The following is a 21,227-nucleotide window of genomic DNA, read 5'->3' on the forward strand; positions in this document are numbered from 1 at the left end:
ACCGGAGAAAAATATTCTGTATGAGGGTGGAATAATAATCCCTTTTTGGCCAAAAAGTACATTTTTGTCTCCACCAGGCCGAAGGCATGGGGGGAGAGTATGTTTTGCACTCCGTCCGTCCGTGTGTCCGTCCGTCCGTGTGTCCGTGAGCAGCTAATCTCGGCCACCGTTAACCCGGTCGATGCCAGATTTTGCACACACACTCCCTGGATGCCAACGATGAACCTCTGCCCCAAACTTTCCAGAACGGCCTGTTATAGCGCCACCAGGAGGCCGCTTTGTGCAAAACAAGTTTTTGCACAGTACACCTACAGATTTTGTCCAAACATCACGCAAATTGGTACACAGTCTCTCTAGAGCCATTCAACGAAACCAGTCTTTCAGATTCAGATGGTGGAGACCTGTGCCCAGAAGGGCACTTTTTCTAGTTATAAGTGTGGTGGGGGGCTCAGAGTGCGTCCACTAAGGAAAGTTGGCTTTCTAATGACACAACACGCCTTTGTTTTGGTGAGAAGCAAAAACGTTATTTTTATTTATGTTAAAGACGAGAGGCTGGTCTGCATTTAAGCGAGCCCCGGAAGTCATCGGTAACATAGCTCTAAATGCAACGGCATTAGAGCTATGGACCAGAGCTAGGTGTAAAGAAGCTACAAATTCCCTGCAGCACAGAAGATGTATTACATATAATCGCCACAGTAACCTCTTCTGTTCCTGAGTTACGGTGTTAAATTATGGCCAGTTGTAATGAAATTCCCTCCAGGCGGTCCGAGATTCAACACCCATGCATGGATGTGCTCACGCCGGTGACCTTGACCTTTCGATATTTTACAGCTTGACATATACATTAAAAGGCTTTTCGAAAGACATTTTAAAAGACGTGACAGCCTTTCTTTTTCTACTACGACCTTCCTAGTTTGTAGTTGTCCTTAAATAGGATTCAATTACCGGTATATTTATTTATTTATTTTTATTCTGACTTGAAGGGTGAGGCTATAATGTCAAATATAAACCAAGTATGTTTCTTGTGTTTCTTGCCATGTTGTTGTTTTTTCTACTGCACAATTATAATATGACATTGTCACTCAGTCAAGTTCAGGACGGGAACCCATTTTGGTGTTTTAAGCATTATGTTATACTTTAGCTATTTAAAAATAACAGATCTACAAGCTTGTAGGTCTGCTATTTTAGAAAAATCGTAAAAATGTGGCAAAAATCTTTGAATATATTTTCTTTCAGAGCAAACGTTTTTAACCCAAATCTTTGCTTCTGGGGGGGTCCCTAGAACAACATATTTTCAGATGGGGGTCGGCGGACAATTACATATAATATTTGGGGTTCTTGACATGAAATAGTTTGAGAACCACTGACATAGAAAGAGAGGTTTTTCAGAAATATTCAGATTTAGAAGACATTTTGTAGAATCTGCATCAAGTCTAAAATACAAAATTCATAAAAACAAAAGCCCAAAAACATTTTACATTTAGTAAAATTACATACCTGCAGACAGGTAGAGACATGGCATGATCCCGCTTTCCCCTGAATAACTTTTTCTCTACGAGTGCATTCAGGACTCGTTCTCTGGCATCAAAGCGCTTCAACCCCTGGAAGAAAAAAAAACACATTTATGAGTAATTCTAAGCCAGTGGATATCTTTCAACCATTGGACAACATTGGTAAATTATACCCTATTTTTCAGCCATCAGACGCTCTTGACGCCCTTCAAGTGCCAAACATCTGCCAAAGTGCTGCAAAACTAATCACATGATACAGAAACCAATGACAAACAAGGACTATACTACTAGCAGACAATAAGTCATATACGCACCGACTGTACTGATACAGTAAATTCACAGATCCTTACTCTAACCACACTAAACACGTCTTAATGTACTATAACAGTGCTAACATTAAGTGATTAAACTACATCAAACTTGAAGAAGAAAGCAAGAGCTAGCAATTCCACTATTACGTGGAATTACTCAGTTGAGTGTAACGGCCGGGTGCAGTGGTGCACGGTTCTGGAAGATACAGACTGTAGAAATGAATACCAGCACTCACGTTGTATCCTTTAGGATTTATTTGATTTCCCCCAGCAGACAACAACAACAACAACAGAATGGACATTTTCGGCCCAGAGGAGATTTAAGCTGAAGGCGGCCTCTGGGCGAAAGGATACAACGTGAGTGCTGGTATTCATTTCCACAGTCTAAACTACATCCAACCTAAATCATACTATTAAGAGTGCGAAACCAGTATGTTATGTAAAAAGAATTATTATGACATTGTGAAGGTTGAAAGTGGTTACAATATATTTTGTAAGGGTATAGAATTTGGCTCTGCATTGTGCAATGAGTGTGCACTTAGTACTGATCTATCATCTAGTAAATTAAAAGATAATTGTATAAAGTATTGCAATATAATGATTTATCTTCATCACAAAATCCCTGGACTTGTCTCACGCCACGGCACAGCGCCTGGGAACCACTCACTGCACTACATAATTGTAATGAATCACAGCCATTTTCCTAAAGTACAGTTTGTCAGATCAGAGACAAAGACAATGGTAACATTTTTTGGGGGGGGGGGATTAGAGCATGCACCTCCAACCACTGGCCACAGAGAGGCGTCATTGTCCCGTCTCCTCCAATCACAGTGAGCCGTGGTAGCGAGTGCCTCTGGGAGAGCAGGAAGTCAGTGGGGTCATGAGCTGGAGTGACCTTTACTGCCCCTAGTGACCATACAGAGCAGAAACATGACCTTTACTGCCCCTGTAGTGACCATACAGAGCAGAAACATGACCTTTACTGCCCCTGTAGTGACCATACAGAGCAGAAACATGACCTTTACTGCCCCTGTAGTGACCATACAGAGCAGAAACATGACCTTTACTGCCCCTGTAGTGACCATACAGAGCAGAAACATGACCTTTACTGCCCCTGTAGTGACCATACAGAGCAGAAACATGACTTTACTGCCCCTAGTAGTGACCACACAGAGCAGAAACATGACCTTTACTGCCCCTGTAGTGACCATACAGAGCAGAAACATGACTTTACTGCCCCTAGTGACCATACAGAGCAGAAACATGACCTTTACTGCCCCTGTAGTGACCATACAGAGCAGAAACATGACTTTACTGCCCCTAGTGACCACACAGAGCAGAAACATGACTTTACTGCCCCTAGTAGTGACCACACAGAGCAGAAACATGACTTTACTGCCCCTAGTGACCACACAGAGCAGAAACATGACCTTTACTGCCCCTAGTGACCACACAGAGCAGAAACATGACTTTACTGCCCCTGTAGTGACCATACAGAGCAGACACATGACTTTACTGCCCCTAGTGACCACACAGAGCAGAAACATGACTTTACTGCCCCTGTAGTGACCATACAGAGCAGACACATGACTTTACTGCCCCTAGTGACCATACAGAGCAGAAACATGACCTTTACTGCCCCTGTAGTGACCACACAGAGCAGAAACATGACTTTACTGCCCCTAGTGACCACACAGAGCAGAAACATGACTTTACTGCCCCTAGTGACCATACAGAGCAGAAACAAGAGCAGTTGTTACCTATACACGCTGAGGAAGGCTTGATGCCGAACTGTGTTGATTTCATCGACTAATACTATGACTAAAACATTTTTATTTCTGACTATGTTTTTTTTTCACTGACGAAAACTAAATGGAAACTAAATGAAAACTAAGCTGCGATGACTAAAACTAAGACTAAATATATTCACAATTTTGTCAACAAATAAAAACTAGACTAGAATGTTAGGAAGGGACTAGTGGACAAGAGATCCAGTATAAGTCATTTTACACTTGGTTGCATGCTGAGAATAGCCAATCTACAAGCTAACAACGTGTCGCAGCGTGACGCGTTGTAATGTAGTCATTACTACGGCATCAAGGCCCACCAAAATACATTTATACAATAATACAGTCGACTAAATCTACAGTTGATTTAGTCGACTAAAATCTTATGATATTTAGTCGACTGAATCTAGACTAACACTAAAACATTCCAGGTGACTAAAACTAAATGAAAACTATTCAAGAGACTAATGACTAAAACTAAAATCGAAATTTGCTGCCAAAAACAACACTGATGCTGAAACGCATCAGTGTTTGGGAGTGCTGGCCATTTCTTTCTTACAAAAAACAAGAATAGGACACAGGTCTATCTCTGATATACGTTGTAAAGAATATTCACCAATAGCATCTTACAAATGATAATTACTTCATGGGTATGCAGTGATATGATGTTAAAAGATCTCCTTTTAGTCACCTGTCCCAAACTCCATATTCACCACTGGATCAGTGACTATGGGTAGGAGTCTGTCCATGAAAGGGTGTCTACACTGCTTGCCATGAATACCCTGGAAGACAATGTCACGAGAAAATAAATAATATAGGACAGTGGTTCCCAAACTTTTTCATGTCAAGGACCCCCAAATTGACACTAATTAGCCCACGGACACCCCCATTAGAAAATATATGCCAGGGACCCCTATAAGGGAAGATTTTTACGGCTCTAGCAGAGAATCTCAACCCGTTTAATTTCAAGGACCTCCAGTTTGACATGCATTAGTCTATGGACCCCCATTTAATGGCATTTCTATCTCTGGGACCCCCAATTTATATTGTAAAATCAATGTTGATTTAACTCTGAGTGTACAAATGGAACAGGTCCATTTGGTTCCATTTGTACGCTCTCAGAGTTACAGACCCATAAGGGTCCATTTGGTTCCAAACTATCGTTTAGCTGGGGACAACCCTGGAACTCCCACAAGGACCCCTGGGGGTTCCCGGACCCCACTTTGGGAACCACTGATACAGGACATTATGATTCCAAGCGCAACTCAAGTGTGTCCAAAAAACATGAACGCAAGCGGTGTTGTTGTATTTGTACGAGCCTGGTATCGAGGATCGTCTGGATGCACAGCGATGGCCACGTCTCCCAGCATGGTCTCTGGGCGGGTGGTTGACACGGCCACCTCTCCACCTGACAACAAACACCAGGTTTAAAGGAGAATTCCATGCTAGAAGGCTTTCTTACCTTTATTTGTAGTTGTTATGTCCCCATCAAAGAGGTCCAGGTGTCATTTTGTGCAAAAGCGCATTATTGGCTATTTCCCCTAATATAAGCCCTTAATGAATTAATTGCATTGAATTGAATGGGTGTTGTGCTAATTCGCTTATTTCCATCGCTCAAAAATCAATCGGCACACTTTACTACTTATTTCGATGGAAATAAGCGAATTAGCACAAAAACCCAACCACCATTCCCCATATTAGGGGAAATAGCCAATAATGCACTTTTGCTTTGTCTGTGTTTTATGAATATTTAACCAATGAAAAGTATTAATATGATCATGTGACTAAATAACAACTACAATGGATCCATTGAAACACGGGTTCTTTTTTAATTTCATGGTTTTGGAAATACAATGGATCAAATCATTGAGGCCAGTTAGGATGACTCACCACCGCCCTCTATAGGGTACACAAAGGTCACCATGGATCCAAATTCAATCTTCTTCTCATAACCAGGAACAGACAGCATAGTCCTCCCAGAGAGCACCTTTGACTCAACCTAAAAATCAAAATGGCAACTTTAAAATGACTTCGCTACAGCAAAGTAGACGGAACAAGAAAAATGCACAATATTCCTGCATAGGACTTTAAACACAGACTGCACTCTGGACGATTCTATTTTATTTTTTTACATATTCAAGATGAACGAAAAAACAAAGACCGCCAAAAATCTTGAGCTGCGTAAGTCCCTGCATAAACCATTCAGGGCGGGAAGTGGGAACCCCTTTTGGTGTTTTAAGCATTATGTTATACTTTAGCTATTGAAAAATAGCAGATCTACAAGCTTGTAGATCTGCTATTTTTGAAAAATCGTGAAAATGTGGCGCAAATCTTTGAATATCTTTAACTCAAATCTTTGCTTCTGGGGGGTCCCTGGAACAACATATTCGCAGATGGGGGTCGGCGGCCAAATGCATATCACCTGGGGCTCCTGGACATGAAGTATAGTTTGAGAACCACCGACATGGAAACATAGGTTTTTCAGAAAACTGTCAGGAATTAGAAGACATTTGTAGAATCGTCTGCAGGTTAAGAGCCATACACAAACTAATGAAAGCTAAAAGAATGTGCCACCTCTATGTCAGAAATGGCAGACTCCAGAGCACAGCTCCAGTTGACCAGCCCCTCCGAGCGGTAGATCAGGCCAGAGTCACTCAGCCTCACAAAGGCCTCAGTCACAGCGCTGCTGAATCCCTGAAACACACCAAAACAACACCATCACCAACACCACACGCCTTCCTGATTGATTAAATTGACAAACAATAAATATATTATATATGGGGTTTTTTTAACTTAATTTTTATTTGCAGGTAAACACAAAATGACAATCACAGTGCAAGGGTTCAAATATATCATTAATAAACAACGTTTTCCAGTCCATTTATGAATGTCCATCATTAACATCTGTGTCGTTCTGTTGATTTCTATATGCAGTCCATTTCTCCCATTTTTCAATGAATAATTCCTCTTGTAGTCTCAATGCATAAGTTAGTTTCTCCATTATGTATAATAGTTTAATCTTTTTTTTTAATATTCTTATTACGTTTGAAATGTACTAAGTATTTGTATGCTATGTCCTGTATGTCAGTCCTGTTTGTATTGTTTGATGTCTGGGGACTGCATATGGAAATTAGCATGTTTTGCTAAATCTGTTATATTTACACCGCATTTTTAATGTAATGTTCATCAATATACACTGTCCTGACTACATAAACGAATAAAGTAAAGATTACACTGGAGTCGAAAATGGTTCTACTAGTGTTGTAGTGTACGACTGCTGACTCACTGAGTCCATAGTGAAGCAGGCTCTGCTCCAGTCCAGAGAAGAACCAAGCTTTCTCAGCTGGTAATAGATCTCGCCTCCTTTCCTGCAAACACACACACAGGTGCAAAGCCCCATAAGAGAGTGTCCGTAGCGTACCACAGATACTGTATGACACAGAACAGAACCAGCGGTGTGACGAAAGCATACTGTACTCACTCATTCTTCCATTTCCACACCTCCTGTAAGAAGTCAGCCCTGCTGAGATCTCGTCTCCGCTTCCCTTGCTCCCTGAGTAACCTCCTCTCTACCACAGTCTGATAGAAACACACACACGCACACACACACACACACACACATGCACGCACGCATGCACGCATGCCACATTTTTATTACGGAAATTTCAGTTGACAAACATTGTTTTGTTAAGTATTTCTATTATAGGATTGAAAACCAATTCAGTGTGAATAATAGACCCGGTACCTGTGTAGCGATTCCTGCGTGGTCACAACCAGGTACCCAGAGCACTCTGTGACCTTGCATTCTCCTCCTAACAAGAGTAAAATAGACAATAATTTGTTACCCTCCTGTCCACATGTCGAAGTGTCCTTGGGCAAGACACTGAACCCTACATTGCCTCCAATGAGTCGGTTGGTGTAAGCTTGCCACCATTGGTGTGTGAATGTGGGAAGTGAGGACGCTGGCGTCGACTGTTCGCCGCTTCACCTCCCAATGTATGAATGAATGAACCATTGTAAAGCGCTTTGAGCACTTGGAAAAGCGCTATAAAAATGCAATTCATTATTATTATTATTACCCACCTGCTTGTTGAAAGGTTTGCCTGATCTCAGTCATTTCTGGACCACGTTTCATATTTCACCCACGCATTCACCTCAAGCCAATTAAACCCATTTAGACCTCGATTCTACTAAATGTTTTCTGAAAACCCTTATGTTTCTATATCAGTGGTTCTCAAACTATTTAATGTCAAGGACCCCCAGAATTATATGTGATTGGCCTCCGACCCCCATCTGAAAATATGTTGTTCCAGGGACCCCCCCAGAAGCAAAGATTTGGGTTGAAAACGTTCACTCTGAAAGAATATATATTCAAAGATTTGCGCCACATTGTCGCGATTTTTTTTAAATAGCAGACCTACAAGCTCGAAGCTTGTAGATCTGCAATTTTTCAAAAGCTAAAGTATAATATAATGCTTATAACACCAAACGGGGTTCCCGTCCAGAATGGGAGAAGAGATTACATATAAACTGTAGTTACCATCGAACCAAGGCGTCTTCTATGGCTACCGTCAGGGCGTGGCCGAGATGCAGAGTTCCAGTGACATTTGGTGGAGGAATACACAAAGTGAAGGATTTGTCCACAGCATGTGCTTGCTTGTCCTAAAGATGTACAAAGTTCTATTATTACATCTTACAGTGCCACACTATGGTAGTAATTTGCAATGACATTTATTGAAGACAAAAATAAAACTGTGGTATTATCAACACTGTGATAAAACTGATACAAATGCTAATTATCTCATTGCAAAGCTGCGTTTCCTGTTGCTATATAATGTTTGGTGTTGCCCTTCATTCTTGCCCTGATGAAGACCTTGTTGGTCGAAACATGTTGGAAGTTGCCTTTTTAATTGAATAAAGGCGTTTCTCATTTTTAACTTTGAGTGTCCGGATCCTCTCTTTTTATCTATGTCTTGATCCCGTTTTTGATCTGTGTGAGCACCTTTTTTTATCATTATCATGTTTTGCTATCTCCGTTGAGCACCTGGTTAGTTCCTCTTTTGCACTGTGATAAAACTATTGCAGTGAAAACTCATTGAATGAACAGTATTCAAGGAACATGCTCTTGTTTCTTACATGGATTTCTGGGCTGAAGAACCCCTCCTTCTCCCACCACTGATACCAGCTGGACTCAACATACTCTGGACTGTAGGATGACGGGAAAGGCCCCGTTGTGTCTGCCAGAGATGCACAGATACTTCCGTCAGGACAACTTCTCATCAAAATAAAACATATTAATTGCATTTTAACACAGTAATTTAATTGCAATTTGCAAGTATGCATTATGTTTGGCAGTATGGCTCTGTTCTTGGATCCCCCCTGCCCTTCCATGTACATACAGTACATGGAATGCCATAGACAGGGAAAGCATTAAGCAAAGACCTGTGTACTACAGAACAGAGAGGCAACAATTAAATCAAACGATGACATTGATAAGTACATACAAGCATACACATGAGCTAAGTGAGGCAAAGCCTTGACTATTATGTCCACGGTCCAGCATTCTGTGATAATAGCAGATTAAATTAGTGCTTTATTACCTTTCTTTGCCCCAGGAGCTGTTGGAACAGTGTATGCAAGCCTCTCTTTCTCACTCCATTTTATTCCATGATCTTCAGCACTCTGTAAAGGAGACCGACCAAAAATGTATATGCTGTATGAAAACAGCAGTGCAAAATAAAAAATAATACTCTTCTTTATCGATAAATTGAATTAATTTGAATACACAGGACCCCGATGGATCCATAGACGTAAACAAGAGTCCCGAAAGGGGCTAGGGTTTATCCATTTAGCATCCTTTTGTATGGAACTACCTCTGTGCTCTTCGGTTAATAAAGTATTCTATCAATCAATTTGTGTCCGGGCGGGTAGCTCAGTCGGTAGAGCTCTCGCCTTTGGACCACAAGTTCATAGTTTCCATCCTCCCGGGCACTTCGTATGAGTAGCATTGCTCGGGTGCAACAAGTCGTGTGGTAAATACTGGGAGCTGATGGTAGGTGTGGCGCTCCACCTCAACATCCATCTCCCAGGGGTCTATAGCGCATTGTAACGCGGGCACAGACTCCATCTCCCAGGGGTCTAGCGCATTGTAACTGGGACAGACTCCATCTCCCAGAGGTCTATAGCGTATTGTAACGGGGATAGACTCCATCTCCCAGGGGTCTAGCGCATTGTAACTGGGACAGACTCCATCTCCCAGAGGTCTATAGCGCATTGTAACGGGGACAGACTCCATCTCTGTGGCTTATTGATACCAACAATAAGCCACTCCTGACCTACCGGTACTTATTTAATGAATCCAGACTAGTTATGTAACAATACGATTCGAATCACGATGTTAGGTTCACGATACGATTTTTTTTTAACACAAATCAATTTTCCAGACAAATGACCAAAACATATTTTCTCTTACACAAATCCAGTATCGTCTTATTTTTCTTTTACAATACTGTTTGTTTTCAATACTGTAGCAAATGACGACAAACTTTTCCACAAATCCTGTTTTTCAACATACCGGTAAGTATCACGAATTCACGATACATGTTTTTAATTGAATCGGTTTAGATTGTCAGTTTATATAGACATATTTCGATATACGATATATCGCTACATGCCTAATCTAGACCCAAAATGTACAGAGAGTGATCGCATGAGGAAAACGTACTTTGTGTTGATTTGTCAATATGGCCATCTCTTTCTCTCGTTTCCGTTTCAGCTTCTCCGCCTGAGTCCGAAGAGGCTGGCGTGTTTGAGACGAAGAGGGAGAGGAACACAGTCTCCATAGGGATGATCTCCTCTCTGTGGACCTCACAGAGAAGGGGCACATGGTCCTCCACATTCTCCACACCAGGAGACGGTGACGTTTGTTTGAAATAGCGTCAGCAGGGGAAAATTATTTTGATGAAGATGAGGAGGAGGACATGAGAATATCTGTGGATAGAAATAGGAAGGAAGAAGTGATTAATTCAGAATGTGAGCAGGGAGAAATGTGGTAGGGACGAGAGCAGAGATAAAAGCTGACTGTGTTTTCAGATCCGCACAAGGTGGGCAATTTATAGAGAGATGGGAAGTTAAGTCAGTGAGGGTTTCTACTTTCTAGAAGCACGTTTGTGATCATTTAATGTAGCGATCATGAGCAATCACACACATCTATTAATATTGTAGAGTTGTGGGATGTTCCATCTTGGAGAAGGAGGATCTAGGAGGAGAGGGTTATTAAGTGGTGAGCCATTGACAATCAAGTAGACCTTGACTTGATCTTGACATTCTTCTTGCCTCACAAGGGCAGGCAAGAAGAATGTCAAGATACAGAGAAGGGCAAGAGGGAAGACACCATGTCAGACATAATGGTCTGACATTTGAAAGAGAACTACCAGAGCGGATATATGTGGATTATGTGATTGATTGATTGAAATATTTATTAACAGTTTGTAGAATTTACAGTACATTTTAAGCACAAACTCAATACAAAGACTGTCAACTGTGAGTGGACGACCCAATTAAGCATTACACTTGTTTACAACAGGGTCCACATTGTTCAATTCATCAAAACATTTAAAGACATACAAACATTTAGAGACATACAAATAGACATTTCTATGTAGCTAAATTCATCATATGGGAAGCAAAAAAGGGAAAAGATACAATATACAGTGAGGGAAAATGGGGTGGGGGGGGGGTGGGGGGGGAGTGATGTGTAGAGTCAGGCCTTATCAAAGAGGGCCTATGTATGTTCTATCTTTGTTGCCAAGAGATTACGACCATGTTGCGTCTGTGTGCAGAGGAGTAAGATGTGGAAGGTGTGGAAAGGAGAAGTGTGAACGAGGATTGGGTTTCAGAAGAACCAGAGTGTCTAATCTAACACTGCAAGGGATGTCACTTTGCAGGATCGGCGGTGTAATAGCCACGTGTAAGAGCCATTTATTTTCTCTGCATTTCATTTCTATAATTGACGTCACGGTCAAGGCCAAGGTGTTGGCCTAAGGGAAGGCCAAAGGTGAACTGTGCAGTCACACAAAAGGGAGTCGCATATGCTGAAACTGTGATGGAGGACGAGAAAGGAGAGAGTGAAAAGACAAAACGAAAGAGAGGAGACGAAGGGAAGAGATGAACAAAATATATGTATGGACAAAAGACAGTTCCCTGGCTTTCATAGTCATGGTAATTATTTGTGCGGTTGAGATGCAGGGGAAATGTGAAAGGATTAAAATGGTGTTGGACATACAACATAGTGGAATATTACGGCCCATAGAAGACATTGAGGGAAGGATTTGCACCAACTCGACTCAGACCACTGGTTCTGAGTAATGAATGATGGGAGAATAGTTTGGACTGGAGTAGTTCAATGTATGGGATTTATTATGGGATTACTCGGGTGAGCACAGAACACTGTAATGCAACTATAAAAGATGCCACATAGACAAGTTAAACTTTAATACTATTCAATATTATCCCCAGACTCTCAGTGGAGACATGCTCGCTACGACCTTTCGTCTAAAACCTCTTGAAAATCTGAGCCAAAAAGCATTTCAATGATATCTTTAGCATGTTTACATTACATTTAGTTATAAGAACTTCTATTCGTTCATATTCATTGTAGGGTCCGTGTATGTTACGCTGCTGAAATCGTCAATTACCTTAGAGTTTCCATCGGGGATCTCTATCTAATATTATGGATCTGCAAGTTTATGGACGGTATGCTTTGATTGACGGACCACACAGGATGTGACCGGAAGTGGTCCATCCGTAATCATCTTCCCCGTAAACAGCAAATAACAGTTGTGTGTCGTGCATCTCTTCCTATGATCTCTTCTTCCTACGGCAACAATTAAACAAACCTACCTTTTCACGGCACACAAAAAAGCGTCGTGTTTGATCACATTTGTGATTTTACGAAACGAGGATAGCAATCATCATCATTATTATCATTATTTGTAACGATCATCGCCGACTGTCTGTTGATTCGAGGCAGCGCCCTCCTGAGTCCCGTCAGACCCAGCTAAGGTTAGCCGCCTAGCCGTCAGGGATGGCGGAGGTTCCCGGGACTTCAAGTGAGACGATAACGGAGACGGTAGAAGTCAACACGCCGCCGCCGCCCCAACAGGTTACAATGCACTGTCTGTCTGTCCCACAAACTGTCAAATAATAAACGGCAACGGTCTTTTCTTCTTTTGTTAATCAAGGAATAATAGCCTAAGCTGTTTTGTTGCTATTAAGGATGAGGCCGCACCTTCCTATGCATGTTCACACTATCTGAATCCAAGTGTGCTTTTATATAAACGTTTCTGAGACGAGTGTTATTTTGTTGTTGACTGTTTGTATGTTGTACTCAAATCTAGTAGAAAGAAAGACCAACCTTGATTGTCAAGCATTTCAACCTCAACTTTGAATGTTTAGAGCACAATTGATTGAAGTATGTATTAACAGTTTGCAGAACTACAGTACATTTCAAGCACAACTCAATACAAAAAAACTGTTAACTGTGAGTGGACGACCCCATAAAGCACTGTTTACAAGAGGGTCAACCTTGTTCAATTCATCATAACATTTAGAGACGTACAAATATACACTTCTATATAGCCAGGAACAGGAAATCATCATCATAAAGGAGGTAAAAGAGAACATATACAATTACAGATTTACAGAAAGTAAAACACAAATTGAACACCTCGTTGCATGTTGCAACATTGTATAGCGCAACAGATCATCTGATCTCTGACGAAGTGAGAAATTCACAGCAGCTCTGTACTGTCCTTGTGTCACAGGAGGGACGTAGCCTCACAATCAAGCTGAGAAAGAGAAAGACAGAGAAGAAGGTGGAGTTTTCCAGTGACACTGTCGACAATGAACACCTGGGAAGGAGGTCTTCAAAATGTGAGCATTAATCTTACTCTACTCAACAGTTGACAGAGTTCATACTTTGTTCACATCACCCATGTTCTGTAGAAGACGTAGAACGAAGATAGCCTACTGCAGGCATTTCTAGACCGCAGCTTCACAGAGAAAAACTCCCTCAGTCCGACCGAGACGAGTGAACACACTGGACTGCAATGGAGGAGGAATCATCCCGTTTCACCCGTTGTTTACTCGAACTGCCGAGGTTTACCGTTAATGACGTGCGCAGCACTCAGATGTGTACTGAAAGTCTGTAACACCACAGACTAAACTTGAGAAAGGCGTTAAACTTGGCTGAGGCTGTAGTGTACACTGTGTGGCACTGCAGTGGTATGTTGATGAACTGTCCTGTCGTTTTTGGAAGGTGGTTTTTACTGCGTTTGGAAGCCATGTGAAATAATAATAAAGCTATGAAAAAGCGGAAAAGGGCTAAGAGCAGTTGGGATCAGCTGTCTCACGTTCCTGGTCAGAGAGGAGTTGTAGCCTACCGATCATGAATAACAAATTAAAGACTATGGAAGATTAAGAGTCCTTTTCACTATGCCAAATAAACCTATTGCATACATTTATAGAGTAAGTAAGTATACATTTATAGAACCTCACTCGCACTGAAAATAATACAATGAGTTCAATACAATACAATACAGTTCAATACGATCACAAATATATGTAAAGGAAATAGGAAGTGTTTGCTGCATATAGACCATTGTGTTAGCTGGAGCACCTGGCCAAGCCGGAGGCACACTTTAGACTTTATCCCTGCGGCACCCTAATGCCCTCTAGACATCCCATTCAATAGTTAACAACTGTAACAACTTCCTTCCCTACTGTGGAATGAATCAAATGTAATCTTATCTAATCTAATCCTTTCATATCTGTTCTAGGTTGCTGTGTCTATGAGAAGCCAAAACAGTTCGGGCAGTCTTCTTCTGAAAGCGAGGGGGATGATGACGATGAGGGCTGTGGAAGTGCACACTGCATTTTGGGGCACAGCAGAGGAGGGCATGGAGTTGGACACAGGGGAGGTGGTGGCACAACAGTGCCCCCAAACTCTGGAGGATCTACTGCCCACTAATATTCACCGCTAGCCGGGTCAATGGATTTCTCTTCTCAACACATGACTACGAAACACCACTCACTTTAGTTTAATTCCGTCACTGAGGTCCTGGGAGGCAGGCCTAAAAGATAAAGAGGAGCTGTGAAAGGTTTGGGGACAGTGAGAGGGCACAGAAAAGGCACTATTTGGCAATATATTACATTTCTTCCTTTTAGCAATGTGTCAGAGTATATTGTACATAATACACCAGTTTAACTTCTTTTTTTTTATGATTACCGTATTTATTTGTCTGTCTTAATGCTTGACTTGGTAATACTTGACATGCAGTTGGCTATTATCTGTGTAGTAATATTACAATTGCAAGATGCTTGTGTAAGCATTGAGTTTTTATTATCATGTTAATTTATAAACATACATTTTATATGTATAAAAATAAATAACATGCATCCCTTTTTTATCGATATAGGGTGACCATTTCAAACATGCATTTTTCATGCAAGCGCATGATCATGCACGCAGTCGTGCACGCTCATGCACATGCTATCCTTTACAGTGTAATTATATTATTACTACACAGCCTGTTGGGAACCTAAATATAATCTGCTAGTCTGAATTTATCAAGGTATATTATAGCCCTGTCACCAATCAGTTTCAGTGGGCTAAAAGTCAGCAGCACTGATATTTCTGGCCTCCCTAACGCCTCAGCATAACCGTAATGCTAACCAATTGTTAGTTGTTATTACTTTGCCGTATTGATCGATTTCAGAATGACTGCACCTTTAGTCTTACTTCATTTTGACAGTTATGTGTTTGTTTGTAACAGGTTATAAGGTTGATACATTTAATTTATGAATCAATTAAAAACTTCTTATTAAAACAAAACACCAAATCCACCATCCTAGACAATCGTAGAAGGTTCTAAATGCAAATCGCAGATTCTGTCGAGGAAATTATGGCCATCATATATTGACCACTTTCTTTTCTGGAACTTAAATCATAATAGAAATCGTATTCTCATCTAGACATTTTTTGTTTCCATATATCGGCTGGATGAGTATACGGAAAGAAAAGAGTCAACACGTGTAAGAGAATCAACAATCATTTTGTTAGTGTATTAATTTACTTCACTTCTACAGATAATGCACCTAAAGTATTAAAATCGGCTGCATGTCAGTTATGAAAAGCTGCAATGAAATCAAGACTAAGGCTTTCTATCGTACTCAAAGCCCATGGGTATTGTGCTTTTAGTGCTGTGCTCTGCAGACTCAATACAAGTGGGAGGTGAGATGAATAAATAAACATCGCTCTTTGGTGTTCAGTACATTCCTTCGTTGTACATATGTAACTGACAAACTACGGCATTCACTATAGAAGTTGAAGGTGCATGATTTGCTGGTTCAGGCTTTGTATTTGTGAGTGTCTCATGACCAAATATCACTCGGTATACAGTGTCATCCTTTGAAATAGCACCAACTCGTGTATACTATAACAGCGCTGTGGATTACAGAAGAGTCCATTCACATGCCACCAGTTTCTTTTTTACAACATCAACACGTTACATATGTACATTGTTCTTGTACTGGTAATGCACCTTTCTGTATATACTAAAAAGCATATGAGAGAAGATTTAATGTGAATAAAACTTTTGAACTGTGATCAGTCTTGTGACTTGCAAGAACTAGGTGGAAGGGTATTGTGAACTGTTAAAGAATGTAAAAAACTACATTGGCACCTCGATCACATCTATAATCAAGTCAAATCCACTCTCGTAAACCACATCCCAAGCAGAAGTAGGACTACCTAGCATTACCAGAAGGCCAAGATGTGGCCATGATGGACGTAACCTCTTAATTTGACAGACAACCCTTCATTGCATGTCAAATAGCTAAAGAATTGACCATTTTCACCAAATGCCTAATATTATATATATAATATTAAAGTTAAATGGCTACATTAGGAGCCCTGGCTGGCAGTAAGTTTATTCTTAGTAATAGTGTCTTGCTACTCAAAACATCTCCTGCCACATGCATCTGCCCTTTGAATGACAAATGGAAGGAAAGAGCAGGTGACGTTTCCATCAAAGGTCACAGGCCATTTGCATACCATTTGTTGTTGTGTAGCACAAAATGTGTGGTTTATAAATAGATGTACCATAAAAACAACAGCAAGTAGGTTTTTATGTATAATTTTGACAAATAGTAATACATTACAGAAAAACAAATGCCACAGCGCTTTATTTTCCTAGTGGAACTATTTTCAGCTCAGTGTACAGTCAGTGAAGGGTTCACAACAGCCTTTAAATACATTGACAGTTTCAGATCTGGGCTCCTTGCCTCCTTTCCCAGCTGCCATATACTCTCTTCACCTGTGCAGAAATAAACCATTGATGTAGTGGACTAGTGGTGCTGTGGTGGTCATCCATCTAACTGCATTGAAAGGCTCATTTTAAGACTCAGATCCAGCAGTTTGCTACAGTGATCCAGCACTTATTAGAGTAATGGTAACTCATTACAAAAATAGCTTTCTTTAAAAGAGGTTATCGCCAGTAAGACCAAGCGGTATTAAAGCTCAACACGAGCATAAAAGATAGATAATATTGTAACAGTTCTTCACGACCTATTATCAATATGTTTGTGCCGTTGTGATAGCCTTATAAAAAATACTTACAATTGCCTACTTTTGACATTTCTAAAAATATATCTGATGCAGGTAAGGAAATTCAAAAGCACAATGTCTATAAAGACATAAGTTGTACATGCTGCGGAGCCTGGAAACACGCATCTTGTTATGCTCGGCATCATGAGGTTGAAATGAAATGTATCGTGTGCAAAACGTGCTACTGGGCTATGAGACCAATCATTAATCATAGTTAGGCAAACATTTATGGTCTACTAATTTGTGTCTCTGCAAATGTGACCGGAATATGATATAATAAGGCAGAAATGTGTCACATTTACACACAATATACATTAGCAAGACAGTGGAAAATGTATCATTGTGGAAAAGACAACAGGCTATATACTTAACATGCTGGTACAGAAAATGACGCAAGGCAAAAATAAGTCCAAATATGCTGGTATTCAGAGTGGATATTCAAACTATCCAAACTAACAAACATCAAACACAAGCGACATTGGTGTTGCCAAGTTCTCTATGCCTTGATATGTGATGAATATACTGTTTTTAGAATTTAAAAAAATCAAATGCCTTTTATACAGGTCAATACAGTAAAGAACGTTTTCAAAAGGCAGAACAATAGTGTTGAACATTAAGAACAATAAGTAGCCTATTACTTAAGTGTATAGTGAATGTGCATTGTATTAGTGAATGTGCAATGCAATGGCTAATCTCCATTGTAAGTCAGTCCTGCAGCCCTAGGTTTGATCCAACTTGTGGTTTGATCCAACTTGGATCTTCATTGCATTGAAGGCTCTGGGTTGTTTTCAGCACAAACGTTCTGCAGGCAATCCAGGCCAGACTAGACCAGCAAGTAAATTAGGCTGCCTGTGGAAACAGAAACATCCTTAATTAGACCTGAGGACGATTCTACAAATGTCTTCAGACAGTTTTCTGAAAAAAACATGTTCCTATGTCAGTGGCGTTAAACCTTTTTCATGTCAAGGACCCCCAGAATTATCTGTATTTGGCCGTGGACCCCCATCTGAAAATATGTTGTTCCAGGGACCCACCCAGAAGCAAACGTTTGAGTTAAAAACGTTCGCTCTGAAAAAATATATATTCCAAATTTGTGCCACATTTTCAAAAATAGCAGACCTACAAGCTCGTAGCGCTGCACTCGGTGCTGCGCTATGAGCTTGTAAATCTGCTATTTGTCAATAGCTAAAGTGTAACATAATGCTTAAAACACCAGGCGTTCCCGCCCAAAATGAGTTAAGCTGCCTATGGAAACAGAAACAAAAGCACCAAACATTTCAAAATACAATATACACTGCATTCTAGAGCTTTTATTTTTGCATTACTTCCATGGCAATAGCAGAAAGAAAAGCAGCAGTGGTCAAAAAATTTTTTTTACATTTTGCATGTGATGAGAATTTAATCTGAAAGCCAGTTCATAATTGATTCTACACACTCTTACTAGCATGCATCAAATATGATTAAATTCAGCACAGAAGATGTGTTATAAGCTTTGCCAGTGGAAGTTGTTTTCACAGTCACTGAGTCACACACCACTTGGAGAATGTCACAGTTCAACTTCTTTATCTCTGGTAGCTAAACTAAACACCGAGCTCATGCTGTGCTCACTGGCTTGTTCTGCACACAGAGAGCTATAGGAATGTGATTCTTACAATTAGTTCTTATCCTCTCTCTAAACCAGGACAACAGTGATCAGTCCACATTCTTGTTCACTTGCTGTGAAATGGGAGTCTGCCCAATATTCAGACCTCTCAATAATTCCAAAAAAGGTTAGGGTTAGGCTTAGGGTTACATCATTCATAAAACAAGTGGCACAAACAAGGGCATTGTATTGGCTTTTTGCATGACATCAACTTACCCTAAATTCCAGCTTTAATTCAGGGCATAATCTTGTCCGCTCTGGACATGTGCTTCTTCTCTTTGTTCCCCATTATCTTTAATTTCTCCCCCTTCCAGGGCCTCATCCTCTTTTCCCTCCACCTCATCCTCCTCCCCTCCCAGAATCACACTCTGTCGGACACTGACAGAGATGACCAACATCTGTATGATGCCGTAGATCAGAGCAACCAGTGGGAGATACTCCTGGATCAACCACAGCAACCCTGCCATCCCGACGGTGGACACAAAAAACATGGCCATCCCGTGCAACCACAGCCTCATGGCTCCTTGGACCCCCAAAACCTCCAGAATGAGCTTAGAGGGCGGCGATACGGTCCACAGGAACCCCACCACGACCAGGTCAAACATGTGACGGAGTAGGTTGAAGCAGATCTCGTAGTGCTCTGGTAAAATGTCCCCCTTCCAGCTTTGAGCAAAGATCTGAAAGGTAGACGACAGTGGAGAGGAACCACCAGGTGTGGGTGATGGTGGCGGGGTTCCATAGTCTGAAAAGTCCCCTTCGTTTTCAGTGTCCCAGGTGGTTTGGTTCCAACTGGCGCAGTTCCTTTGCCTCAGCCCGTGGGATTCTGTTTTGCTCGACCAGAAAGTATACGAGGAAGGAAGAATCTTATTCCACCATCTGGGAGCACATTCTGCTTTCGACTCAGCCACATGTCCCTTCCCTGCACAGAGGTCTTCGATATCCATGGGTTGCAGTTTCTCCTCTGCTTCCCAAAACTCCTCAACCAGTTTTGTTTGGTCACTACTCTGGTCACTTTTGTGCCCGCCCCAAACCCAGGATGGTAACACCCTGAAGCCCCAGGGGCCACCTGTTTTTTGGCCATCTGTCACAGTATCTACAGGGGCACTGCTGCTACCCGACCAGGAGCGGAATGAGAGAGCCGGGCGCACCCATCCCCACACTTTACCTACTACAGCTGACATTTTTTATGATGTGGTCTTGTTTAGCTTATTTCTGTCTGTACAAAATCTACATATGTGTAATTACATATGTTGGTGTGAGTGAGCAGTACTATAGACTGTTGCAAATTGCAAATCTGCTTGCAATTGACTTTAGAGTTAAAAAAACATGAGGAGCTTGCAATGACTTCAGTTTTAAGATGGCAATGCTTTAAGGGAATAGTTCCACAGTCCAGGTACAGACACACCTCTGGGTGTGTGTGTGTGTGTGTGTGTGTGTGTGTGTGTGTGTGTGTGTGTGTGTGTGTGTGTGTGTGTGTGTGTGTGTGTGTGTGTGTGTGTGTGTGTTTACACTACAGTTCCAACTTAACAAAGTCAGGTACGTGCCCTAACTGCCCTTACAAAAATAAAATACCAACGCCCTAAATGTCTAGCAGGTCTACATGCCTCTCCGTGGAATAATCTAAATCTTATGTCCCATATGGGATCAGTTCAAGAAAATCCATGAAAACATTTTAGAGAGTTAAACAATGGACTGTCACTACTATAGCCACAACTTTAGGTTTGGGTGCCAAAATACAGCTAGCTAGTTTAAAGTTATCCATAGAAAAATGAGAAAGTAGTGTTTTCCCATTTGGAGCGCCTCGATAACCCGTTCCAGAACGAGTTTTTCCCGAATGTCCCTCCTCGTACCTGACAAGGAAAAACAAAAACAGCATTTGTATCTATTTCCTCATAATCATGCAATTTCCATCGTCCAGATAGTGGGAGATAACAGCTATTACTATTTGTATGGTCAGTTAAACAGCTAGCGTTAGCGAGCACCAACTAGCCCTAGGCTACTTTAACACATGTACGTACGTTATATACTTCATTTATTCTGTAAAGTTTCAGAAAGATAATACGTTTAGGTATTTTCTTGCCAATTAACATGGACGTTTCTTTGTCTAAAAATGTACAAGTAGCCAAAGTATGGTTATCTTACCTTAAGGCTTAGGCCAACAGTGATCCTTGCTAGCCAAACGTAGATGATAAGCGTCTAAATAATGTCCAACACCTAGTAATGTCCACCAACTTCTGATACAAGTATCGCGTCTCTAAAATGCCATTCCGCGTCTTCTTTCCCATACATGTGCAAACATATATCGTCGGC

General features: G+C 41.1%; 3 protein-coding genes across 3 annotated transcripts in view; 1 reads left to right on the forward strand and 2 right to left on the reverse strand.

Moving 5' to 3' along the window:
- vars2 (valyl-tRNA synthetase 2, mitochondrial) overlaps nt 1-12,357 on the reverse strand; it is a 31,473-nt gene extending 19,116 nt beyond the window's left edge. Inside the window, exons 1-14 of the mRNA XM_083768923.1 lie at nt 12,306-12,357; nt 10,334-10,599; nt 9,210-9,291; nt 8,746-8,846; nt 8,150-8,271; nt 7,355-7,421; nt 7,091-7,188; nt 6,896-6,977; nt 6,184-6,303; nt 5,500-5,608; nt 4,929-5,017; nt 4,301-4,391; nt 2,601-2,728; nt 1,498-1,601 (exon numbers count right to left, since the gene is read on the reverse strand). Of these exons, the coding sequence (XP_083625049.1) occupies nt 1,498-1,601; nt 2,601-2,728; nt 4,301-4,391; nt 4,929-5,017; nt 5,500-5,608; nt 6,184-6,303; nt 6,896-6,977; nt 7,091-7,188; nt 7,355-7,421; nt 8,150-8,271; nt 8,746-8,846; nt 9,210-9,291; nt 10,334-10,507 (1,367 nt within the window). The 5' untranslated portion in view covers nt 10,508-10,599; nt 12,306-12,357. The remainder of the gene's footprint in view (nt 1-1,497; nt 1,602-2,600; nt 2,729-4,300; nt 4,392-4,928; nt 5,018-5,499; nt 5,609-6,183; nt 6,304-6,895; nt 6,978-7,090; nt 7,189-7,354; nt 7,422-8,149; nt 8,272-8,745; nt 8,847-9,209; nt 9,292-10,333; nt 10,600-12,305) is intronic.
- A 71-nt stretch (nt 12,358-12,428) lies between these two features.
- On the forward strand, nt 12,429-16,276 carry ppp1r11 (protein phosphatase 1, regulatory (inhibitor) subunit 11). The gene is made up of 3 exons (XM_083781472.1): nt 12,429-12,772; nt 13,434-13,542; nt 14,448-16,276. The coding sequence occupies exons 1-3, from the start codon at nt 12,695-12,697 to the stop codon at nt 14,636-14,638; spliced, it is 378 nt and encodes a 125-aa protein (XP_083637598.1). The 5' UTR covers nt 12,429-12,694; the 3' UTR covers nt 14,639-16,276.
- A 504-nt stretch (nt 16,277-16,780) lies between these two features.
- Nucleotides 16,781-20,098, reverse strand: cUnh6orf47 (chromosome Un C6orf47 homolog; the record flags this gene model as incomplete). Its single annotated transcript, XM_083781462.1, has 2 exons — nt 16,781-18,124; nt 19,134-20,098. The coding sequence occupies one exon, from the start codon at nt 20,096-20,098 to the stop codon at nt 19,148-19,150; it is 951 nt and encodes a 316-aa protein (XP_083637588.1). The 3' UTR covers nt 16,781-18,124; nt 19,134-19,147.
- Between the last annotated feature and the right edge of the window lie 1,129 nt (nt 20,099-21,227).

The sequence above is a fragment of the Protomyctophum parallelum genome (assembly GCF_964188405.1).
Source record: "Protomyctophum parallelum genome assembly, chromosome: 1".
Classification (NCBI taxonomy): Eukaryota; Metazoa; Chordata; class Actinopteri; order Myctophiformes; family Myctophidae; genus Protomyctophum; species Protomyctophum parallelum.

What these genes read in the sequence shown, in the direction of transcription:
- ppp1r11 (XM_083781472.1), top strand. Translation starts at nt 12,695, where the DNA reads ATGGCGGAGGTTCCCGGGACTTCAAGTGAGACGATAACGGAGACGGTA. An exon ending in CGCCGCCGCCGCCCCAACAG is followed by an intron (nt 12,773 to 13,433) that starts GTTACAATGCAC and finishes CTTGTGTCACAG; the next exon opens with GAGGGACGTAGCCTCACAAT. An exon ending in GGGAAGGAGGTCTTCAAAAT is followed by an intron (nt 13,543 to 14,447) that starts GTGAGCATTAAT and finishes TATCTGTTCTAG; the next exon opens with GTTGCTGTGTCTATGAGAAG.